The 10,475-nt window shown below is 35.6% G+C and overlaps 1 protein-coding gene across 2 annotated transcripts in view; it reads right to left on the bottom strand.

The window, feature by feature from the left end:
- Positions 1–2,455: 2,455 nt before the first annotated feature.
- ZFR (zinc finger RNA binding protein) overlaps positions 2,456–10,475 on the bottom strand; it is a 37,111-nt gene continuing 29,091 nt past the window's right edge. For both annotated transcript variants that reach the window (XM_088527284.1, XM_088527285.1), the window contains exons 16-20: positions 8,157–8,254; positions 7,240–7,335; positions 3,528–3,639; positions 3,322–3,419; positions 2,456–2,677 (exon numbers count right to left, since the gene is read on the bottom strand). In XM_088527284.1, coding sequence (XP_088383410.1) covers positions 2,498–2,677; positions 3,322–3,419; positions 3,528–3,639; positions 7,240–7,335; positions 8,157–8,254 — 584 coding nt within the window. In that variant the 3' untranslated portion in view covers positions 2,456–2,497. The remainder of the gene's footprint in view (positions 2,678–3,321; positions 3,420–3,527; positions 3,640–7,239; positions 7,336–8,156; positions 8,255–10,475) is intronic.

Genomic DNA, 10,475 nt, shown 5'->3' with positions numbered 1-10,475 from the left:
ATGACTATGGGGTCTACTATTCTGTAATTCAGCCATTACGATGTTAAATAAAAAAGGTAAATAAGTGCCAATATGTGAAATGCTGGCATTAACAAGGCAGGATATTAAAATGATGGTTTGTTTGCAGCCTAGTCTTAGTTTTGCCCTCCTAAACACACATTGCAGTATCTAAAGTCAAAGCTAGTTTTGCACATTTTTTTCTTGCATTTTCTTTTTCTGTTCTTAGTTTTACAGAAGTAAGAAGTTACCAAGTTTAAATAATCCATAAAAATGGGCAAAAAAAAAAGAAACTGCAAATTCACTCTTCACCACACAGCGCAAAAATCATGGTCACAGCTTCATTTAATGTGGAATCACTTTAAGTACACAATATTTCAAAAGATCCAGAAACTGGTTAAGATAGTAGAAGCCAGTAGAACAAAAATACAGGAAATCCAAAATACATCTTTGATCTTTTTAATCCTGAAGTTTAGGGTCACATGCCTCAAGAGACAGGCATGCTTTATGAGGACAGAAACTTTGGTATGGAGTTGAACAGCCACATGAATAGCACCTGTAGCTTTCAAAATAAATAGTAATGGCTAACTGCACACCATGACAGTGAGACATTTTCCTCTGAAAAAAGTTTGAGCGAATGCATGCAGGAAAGCTAAACATCAAGGCTGGACAACAAAAACTAGTGTATTTTTTAAAAAAGTAATTTTAAAGTACATGCTAATTATGGTACTTCTGATGCTGAAATTTAAGAACATTTCCTGCCATGGGAAAGCTTTCCATTGCTTTACTAACCACTAATACGCTCTCTTTTTAAAAATTGCATTTTGATGCTTGAAGAACACTGCATTTTTTTTCAAGATTTCCTCTATTTTCTAATATGTTGTATTTCAATTCCACAGCCCCACGCTGTTAGCGATGAGTGTTGCAAAACAGAAGTATCACCCAATAGTTATTTGTTAAACAGATCAAAGAAAATTTCGACCTCAAACTGGAACAAAAGTTATTTTTTAATAAATCGTATCGGAAAGACAATTCTTGTAAAGTCTGATAATCTCCTACGGCCACTGATAAACAGTTATAGGAATGTTAGTCTATGTTAATCTGTGTTTTTATGGGTTTGCAACAATGCATAGTACACGCTGAACAGAACAAGTAAAACTTCAGTTTCCAGTGTATAATGAATTTTAGTCATTTAATAAATTTTAGTTTTTATTTGCGTATTCCACTGTAGTGCTGTGACAACAAATCACATCTGTGTACCAGAGCATACATCAACAGTATGATGTAACTTTACTTACACCACTGCTATATTTAGCTTTTTGAAAGAGACATAAGCATACACTATGGCCACATTAAATAATTTTCTGTTTTTTTTCTTTGATAACCTTCACTTTTCCAGTAATACTTCACTTTTAAAATTTGAATTATTGAAAAAAAAAATCACAAAAAAATTTATACAGGAATAGCTATAAGGAATAACCTCACAGGCACTGATATGACAAACATTTATTTTAAGGGCTGAGAGGCATTAACATCATATTGACAAAGTTGACCGAAAAGAATGACTAACTTTGTCTAAATGGGAAATGCCCATATCTGCTCGTATCTTGAGAAAAGAAATTCAGAAAGTTATTTTTTGGCCTTGCTATGTCACAAAGTCAATCATACAAAGACCTACGCGTTTAACCTAAAATAATAGTTTTAAAAGCCCTTCTATTAAAAACAAAACATCATGCAAACTTTGATCAATTATGCAGCTGCTTTAAAACTGTTGCAAGACCATACTGTATATATTAGCTTTTATACTGCTAATGCACAACTAACAGCAAACTTGATTAGATTAACACAAATTTGTCTTAATTACACCGTTATATCACACTAAGAAGACAAATGCCACAAGATTGGCAAAACATTTAATTTCGAGCACTCAAATGGCAGGATAATTATATGTTGTAACCCCTTCACATTTAGAAAAAACATAATCCTGCAGTCTCACTTTACAAAAAAAAGTTCTGTAAAATATTAATTGGGAGGGGAACAGTTGATACCATCTAACACAAAGTAACTTATACAGCTAGTGTCAAAGGCAAACAAAAATCCTTCTAAATAAAATGTCAAAATACACATAGCAACAGAAGCACAAATACTGCATTAAATACAGTCAGGATAAGACGACAACACACTTGTTAATAAAAAAAAATGACAAAAGAAAGTTAAAGTTAGCAACACATTTAAAGAAAATGCAATAAGGGGAAAAAAAAATTCAAACTTTCTTTTTTTTCCCCAATGACAAGGGAGAGTTTCCATTTGTAGCCTTTCCATCCATAATTTGTCTGATACAGCACATCCTTTAAAACATTTGGAACCTCACAGAAGAGAGAGGTTGTTCTCTTCCAAACCTAATTTCCAGGTGGTTTGGGACATTATTATGAATGAAATAAGAGCAAGGCAACAAATGGACTTTTATCACTTTCAATTTTAGCACTGATGACTAACATTTTTAGAAATTATCATAATCTTTTTTGTCTTTTTTTCCCTCTGCTTCAAATCCATCAACCCCATCACTGTCCCTTCTCCTTTTACGATTGTTATGGATGTTGAAGCGTTGATTCATCTGTGGTAAGGGATCCATTCCTAAAACTTTGTGTATTTGACGGAATGCAAGGAGTCTCAGTGCAAACTGTAAAAAACGTAGAAAGAAGATACTTCTATTAAAAAGAAATGCTCATTCTGAAAGCTTTGTATATGTCGGGTAAGACAATACTATCCTTACGTGTCTTGTCATTCACATTCTATCTTTCCCCAAACTCAACACATCACTCAACACTAAAATGTGCACATCGTACAGGCCCTGCTTCTGCACTCACAAAACTCCTCGCATCTTAGCTTAAATACCACGTATGTGGGTTTTAGCTGCTGGACTTCCACTGAGGCAGACAGGGCTTGTAACGGTTTCAGTGACTACTGTGTGTTAGCAACCACTGGCAAAGGGTTAGGCAAACAGTTAAGGTTGTAATGTCCTAAGTCTCATGTAATTAATGTAACTTTAATAATGCACTACTGTAGAGTGAGCACCTTTGTGGCTCAGTACAGATGGGAGTGCACTGATCACTGCTCCATCCTTAGCAGAAGAATATGTTAATTTTATAGTAAAACAGAATACTGTATATCCTCTTCTATGGCATCGCCTAACTAAAGGTTGATCATATGAAAGATTGAGCTATACCTCCTGAAATGTGGAAAAATCAGGGTCACCCTAACAGTTCCATTTTTTATTAAAAATAACTGCTGTCAATTCTAGTTACTTAACAACATTTTCCTTACCTGTGCACTTGAAGTTATGTCCTCTCGTTGTTGATCTGTCATTACAGCAAGTGTATCGTAAGGATCTTTCTCACATGGGTCCAGAAGGCCAGGACCACCTACAACAGTTAAGCTAATTAGTAATATCTCTACCTTATTTTAACCAAGACTACCAATTTTACATTAGTTAAGCCTTAATATGCAGGTACTGAACAAATGCAACTTGCCTTTAAGGATGATTCCTGAAGATATACACTCAAAAACTCTTCTCAGTGCATCCCCAGGACTCTGGGGTCCAGTGGCGCTGCTGATTGCTTTTTCCACAAGCAGCTCCATAGCCTACATCAACAACAAGAAAATGCACCTATTTTAAAAGCCTGATTACAGCAAGCGGCAGCTGCCACCATTGTTTAACACAAAACTTTTCATACAAGAATTTGACAATATGAACACCACATAACAATTTCAGTTAAAAAGGAGCATTTCCTAGAGAGGTGAATACAGACAAATTTAGAGCTGAGAACTATTACTGATACAACTCTTTTCATCACAAATTGTCAAAAATGTTTTGTAGCAATCCATACAGTAGTAGCCTATATATGCAGGTTGACAACACTGAGACAACATGAAACATGGCGGGTCATCTGAATGTCAGCTACACGAACAAATAGCAGCAGGCAGCACACCCATTATGGCATGGAAAATTCAATGATCGCTTATTGCTCCATCTAAATAACTAACAGTGCTTCAGCTCAGCAGAACAAGTTTACTGCATTTTTTTTCCCACGTACATCCTAACGCTGCCAACACTTGTATGTTAAAACACACATAGAAAACTTCGCAGATAAACAGGTTCTCTAAAACTTACCTATCATTTTGTATTAAAATGTTTCTCTGATGAAATGTCCTTTAAATAATCAATTTCAGTATTTCTCTAGTTTATTATTAAATATTTATATTATATATTATATATATAATATTATATATATAATAATGTATATTATAATTAAATATTTACTATTTTTTCAAATATCATTAAGTGATATTTGCAATAACAAAAAAAAATTTTCCTCCAAATTAAATGGATATTTCAATATTATCTTCTTGATAAGTTTCATTTTCAAACAATCTGCCTGTTTTGTTTCCTTTCTTCTCTAAAGTTTAGGTTTCTTCAATGTTGCTTTTTACTTTTATTTTCTAAAAGTACGTGCCCATTCTGACACATTCAAGTAATTGTTGGCACTGTAATTACAATCCTTCTTCAAGGTTGCCCATTTTTTTTCCATTTAAGATCCATTCAACTGACAAATTTCAGTTTTTAAGCATGACATTTCCACACTCCCATTTTATCACTCAGGATCGAATGTTTGCAAAAGCAATTTAATTCACGCACGAAGCCAAATAACGCAGGAAAATAGGCCTCATGTTTTTGTGTTTGCTCAATTTTTTTTTTTTTGGATCTTATCTGATCCCATTACAGTCTGTAACTTACTACAAGGAAGATGCCAATTACAGTGCTGAGGTGTTTACGTGCATATAACACTTGATTTCAACTATAATAAAAAAATAAATAAAAATAATCAGCCTTGCAACCTTGAATAACGGTTCCTAATACCTTATAGATACTTGACAAAATGCCTCTAAATTACTTAAGTGTGCAAGGAGACTGGTATTGAGCACCTCCGGAGAGAATTTAGACAGAGCGAGGCCTGACACAGTGCTTCACATGTGCCTTTCCTTTGGAGCCTGCCTTAGAGCAGGTAAGGAGAGGAATGGGAAAGGACATTCCTTTTTCTTCATCCACATGGTTGTCAGGTAAAATATATCACCCCGTGAATACCACCCCACCTTGCACAGCATGCATTTGAGCGTGTATCATCTTATTTTCCAGAGGGCTTTCACTGACTAGTGTAGAGAATTAGAAAATACTCAGTCCAAGATATTAAGCAACTTTGAGTTCTGCTCTATTTGTTTCAGGTTCTGGCACTGTGCAGAGAAGCTATCAGTACGCTACAGAAAAACACACACTGCTGACTTTTAACAGCATCTCTCAATACAACATCAACAAATCACAGTCATCCAGCAAGTAGCAGTTAAGATTTTTGGGCATTTTCCAATCTATGTAATCCTATATACTTGCAGCTTATTGATCAAAAATACTGACAAGTTGTACTCACAAGTACAGCAGAAGTTAATGACAGTATAAGTTTTATATGTAAGGAAACACACTGTGACTGGCAACACAACTCAGCTGCAAGTCAGTATCCCCAAATTTAATCCTGCTCTACTCACTGTCTTCAGTCAGTCTCAGATTTGTAACTTGAAAATCATCTGCTTGCCTCAGAACACAGCAGATCTGCCATGTCAATAAAGTACATCCAGACTAGGTTAAGGAGTGGAACGGAGAAGATTTGTGTCCACACACACTATACATCAATAAAGAGCCATTCTGTGTTCCCTAGAGGTTCTGGGTGATACACAGTCTCTTACAGACTATTGGTAACTACAGAGAAGTTCCAAAGCATAACAGTCTCCTTCTTGACCTTCCACACACACCCTTCATTTTAAATAGTTAAAGCTTTATTCTTGGTCTTCACATGTAACACCTATTGAAAGCTGTTAAGTAACATCACCTTATGCAGAGGGTAAAGCCAACTTGATGCTCTGCAATAAAGGGACACCAAGGAGTCTATCTCCACTGACTGATCTGACAACTTCTGAGAAAGTACAAGAGTAAATTTAATGGCCTGTGTCCTTCTTCCTGCTGCAGTTGGGCACATCACCGGGACATTTATTTCTTAGACCTTGTAGACACTCTCTGCCGCCCGAAAGGCCATCCTATTTTGCAGCAGTTTTAAGGATGCTTTTCTACAAATATGCTGGGGGTCTTTGCTTTGGAAATTCTCAATCATGAAGGCAATGAAGAGGACCCTTCTGCATTTCTCCCTCTTTTTAGGGCATTGTATCTTTCAGGAAATGTACCATATAAACTGGCATTGCATGTTACACATGTTAAATATTTGGAAACTCAAAGCATACCTGTTCTGCTTTTTTTTTTTTTTTTTCCAGAAGAAATAAATGGTATGATCAGAAACAATAAAATTCTCTGCAAGTCTAATGCACTTGTAAGACTTATTTCTCACTCAAACAGTAACCACTGGAACTCTGCTCTTCCTTCCAAACTTAGGAAGTCTGCCTTGACAAGCAGCACGGGGCAGGAGGATTGGGTCTATTGAACAGAACAGTCAGTGCTGGGGCCTTAGCCCCACAGTACACACGTTTCAGAGAGATTTCTGACTATCTTTTCCCTGGACTGAACATCCATTTAACATCAGGAGCAAAAGTTTTACTTGCAGAGTATTTTTTTTTAGCATAGTTGATGGAAAAGAAATGCTCTGAGAAGGCTCAGTCACAAGAATTAAGAGTAGGAGATGGGAACAATTTGGAAATCAGCTTCCAAGTGATACAAAGTAAAATGCTGATTTTGAGACATTTTTGTAGAAGGAAAACCTTAATGATTGCAAGAACTCCTGAGGCTTGATCTTTAAGGTAGCACCCCTGCTATCACAGAGCTAGGTATATTTCACACATCTTTTTTTTATTTTTCATTTTCAGTTTCAGCAGAGCCCAAGCAATTCAAAGGAGGTGATTAGAAATAATTATAGTCCCTTACAGAAAGCAAAAGGTGTTAAACAGTAGAATAAAGATGCACAAAGAATTCAAAAGAAATGAAAATTCCTTTGGAAAAAAGAAATCTGACTTCAAATAACAAAACCTCGGAAAAATAAATTGTTAGAGGGACTCTACATCATTCGCCGTATAAAAGCCCTCATTACTTCTTGAATGAGTCTTCACTTGAAAACTGCAGCAACACTTTCCAGTCCTCTACTTGTACTATTATGTGTTTTAAAAAGGTGCATTCAAAAGAACATTACTCACCCAGCTTGGAAAATCAGACCAAGTTGGAACTCGCTGACAGAGGTCACGAAGAATACGTATGATAATCACACAGGACTGCAGGCCATTAGCTCTAGCCTTGAGAGCGATACAAAATCAAATTAATTAATCCCAGCCCCATCAGCAAATTGGACTTGTTGAAAGACTAAAACACCACTGTTCAATGGAAGCTCAGATGCAAGATGGAAACAAATCATTCTATAACTTTATTCCTTGAGCTGCCATTTACAGCAGTATTTTATACAGGGTTAGTAATTTAAGGTGGTAGAAGTCAAACTGCACAGGTTATACAAGAATAACATTTCTTGATCCCCTGTACACTTTGACCTGTGTTCGCTTGTAACAATAAATACAATATCTTTCTATATTAGAAATGAAAAGGATAAAGTAAAGGTCTAAAAAGTAGGTATAGAGACTGAAAGGTCAAGGAAAGCTGTTTGGTTTCTTTATTGTGCCTTTGCCAGGATGCAAAGTCACTAAACCAAACAGTTGCTTCTCACCTTTCATTCCCTACACTTAAAGCACTTAAAGAAATAGGAAAAAAAGTCTTAAATCTAAACACAAAGCTTTAAACACATATTCCATTATTTAAAGCAAAGTTACTCTGCAGCCTTATGGAATATATAACAAATACACAACATAGGATCACCCCAAGCGAGTCAAGCTTTCAACATCGCCTTCTCAATGACCAGAAAAAAAAAATGATGTCAAATCCACAATAACTGCATAAAGCAGTTCCTCCATACTCGACTTTCTACATTTAAATTTAGGTACCAGAAAAATATGAAGTATTATTAGCATGAACAACACCGTGTGTTTTCTCACAGATAAACATTTATATTGCAACTGAGCTAATCTCTCATAAGGCTACAAGAAGAAAGTAAAATGATGTTCCGAACCTGGAACCACTTAGCGTGGCGTAGAGCAGCCAGAGCGTCAAGGCATTTTTGCCTGTCCAAGACGTCCGGTGGGTCTTTCACCATACCCGAGGTTACATCTAAAATGGATTGAATTGGCAAAATGCAGTGAGGAATGGGTGTTTGACCAGGTGAGCAAGACACTTCCTTAAAGTAGCTTCAGTGTCACACATGCCATTTAAAGCTTAGACCCTTGACCAACAAATGCAAGTATTCAATAACATCCATTTAAGTAAGAGTAGGGCATCAACCCAGATTCAAGATAAGAGCATAATATACTTGAGCTCTCAGAATATTATCAAATGCATTGCAGGTTACACAATAGGTGGTGCTTCTTTATTTAAGCTAACGCTGGAAAAATACATTTCCCCTAAAATTAAATACTGAAGGAAGGATGGTTGGACACAGTGCACCAGCACAGAGAACACAAGACAGAAGGAACACAAAAATCCACTTTAACTAAGCAGAAACATTTACTTAGTTTGCTGTAAATTTGAATGGTTGTGTGTTATTTAGGACCTTGTCCTAAAAAGATAAGCTAAGTATAACAAACCTTAAAAGTGCTCAATGTTTAGTAGTGGTGTTATTTTTGTAGTAATTTAATTTAAAATGAAAATGGTTTTGCTTTAAAGACTGACTAAAGGAGCGTTAAATGCTCTTTGGTAGGAGAATTCTACCACCTTAGAGAGCCATATCCTTTAATTTGTGTTTATCAATACCTCAACCCATGATCTGTGTGGTCCACATTACTTAGGATGCAAAGAAAGCTGCAAAAGGGGATTGTTTTCCTTAAGATTCAGCATGAAAAAGAAAAGCAAGGAATAGTTTAAAAACAAAGCAGAATGTCTGAGAGAAAGAAAATATACCAGATTTTGTATATTCAAATCTTAAAAAAAAAAAAAAAAAAAAAAGGCTGAAGATACCAAGCTTATTTTTACATTCCACTGAATGAAAGAGATCAAAAGCCCCTTTGGAAGCGGTTTACGAAACAGGACCCACTGAACAACCAGAAGCTGTATCTTCAGGTACTTAAAAATGCATTATATGCACTAACGCAGTGATAAGCTATTTAATTTTTTTTTCTCTGATATTTATGGAAATGACAGTTGTGACTAGGAACAAAGTGTTCTAGCATCATCATCGGAGATGCGCCAGGCACAGAAACAAACTGAAAGCCTCCCACAATGGCGCTCCCTTCACAGGAGTGGCTTGATGAAGCAATAGTTTACTGCAGTTAAAATGCAAATTTAGATAAGCCTGACAATCAAGGTTTTTAAAAGCATATTGAGTCTCATGAAAGCTACCAACAAGGAGCAGCTTTTAAGGATGCCCTTGAGACAAAGCTCTGAAACCATCTATTTATGCACAAGTATCAAATAAATAAAAGTAGGTTACCTGAGTATACTAAGAGCTAAAAAGCTACAAAGATGGTGCTGTAACTTTGCAATGTAATAATTAAATTTTATCTTAAGTGCTACTGTTCAGATTTTTTGCCCCTTTTTAAAAATAAGGTTATTTTTATTACGTGGCATAGGGCTAAAAAACAGTATATCTTCTCACACAGATACTCCAACTATTGTTAAAGTGGAATGAAGAAAAACTGCACTAACAAGGCACTTACAGACCAAATGAAGACATTTAAAGTGGTATTTCATTCAAAAAATAACAAACCTATCCAAGAGCAGTGCCGGGGAGGATAACTGATGAAACAAGTACGACTTGAATATAAGAGACAAGGAATACATTTAGAGAAAACCCACAGCGGGAATACAGTGGCAAAGTAAGATTGAGAATTTTAAAACAAAAACATGGGTTTGTTTGGCCTAGTAGCTTAAGTAATTATTTACATTCATCTAAAAACTAATATGCAAATGGGTGATACTGTGCAATCTTCTAGCACAACAATTTGCTATGTAATTTGAGACTCCAATTACTTGACCTCTACTTCTGTAAAGCTTTCTTTTGGAAAATATTTTTACTAAAAAACAATTACATTGCCAGTGCACAGAAGACAAGCTTCCTTAGTGCTGGGAATGGAGATCTGAAATGTGCTATTAGCAATTGAAATCATATGAAACACCTTGAAATAAAAATATCGTGAAAGTTGGAAGTTATCAAGACACCTTTTGCACCTGGAACAAATTTACTAAAAATTAATGAGACTCCTGTAATGTTAATCTGTGGATTTTTGCTTCAGTTTCACATTTCAGGATTAACCCCTTAAGGACTATTTAACTAAATTCAGAGTCCTAACCTACAACCCTCTTAAGATAAGTCAAAAGCTAAATTAATTTACAAAAC

The sequence above is a fragment of the Tinamus guttatus genome, unplaced genomic scaffold (assembly GCF_059628265.1).
Source record: "Tinamus guttatus ecotype Peru unplaced genomic scaffold, ASM5962826v1 Tinamus_guttatus_pri_ptg000274l, whole genome shotgun sequence".
Lineage (NCBI taxonomy): Eukaryota > Metazoa > Chordata > Aves > Tinamiformes > Tinamidae > Tinamus > Tinamus guttatus.
This window is presented reverse-complemented; position numbering and strand designations above follow the sequence as displayed.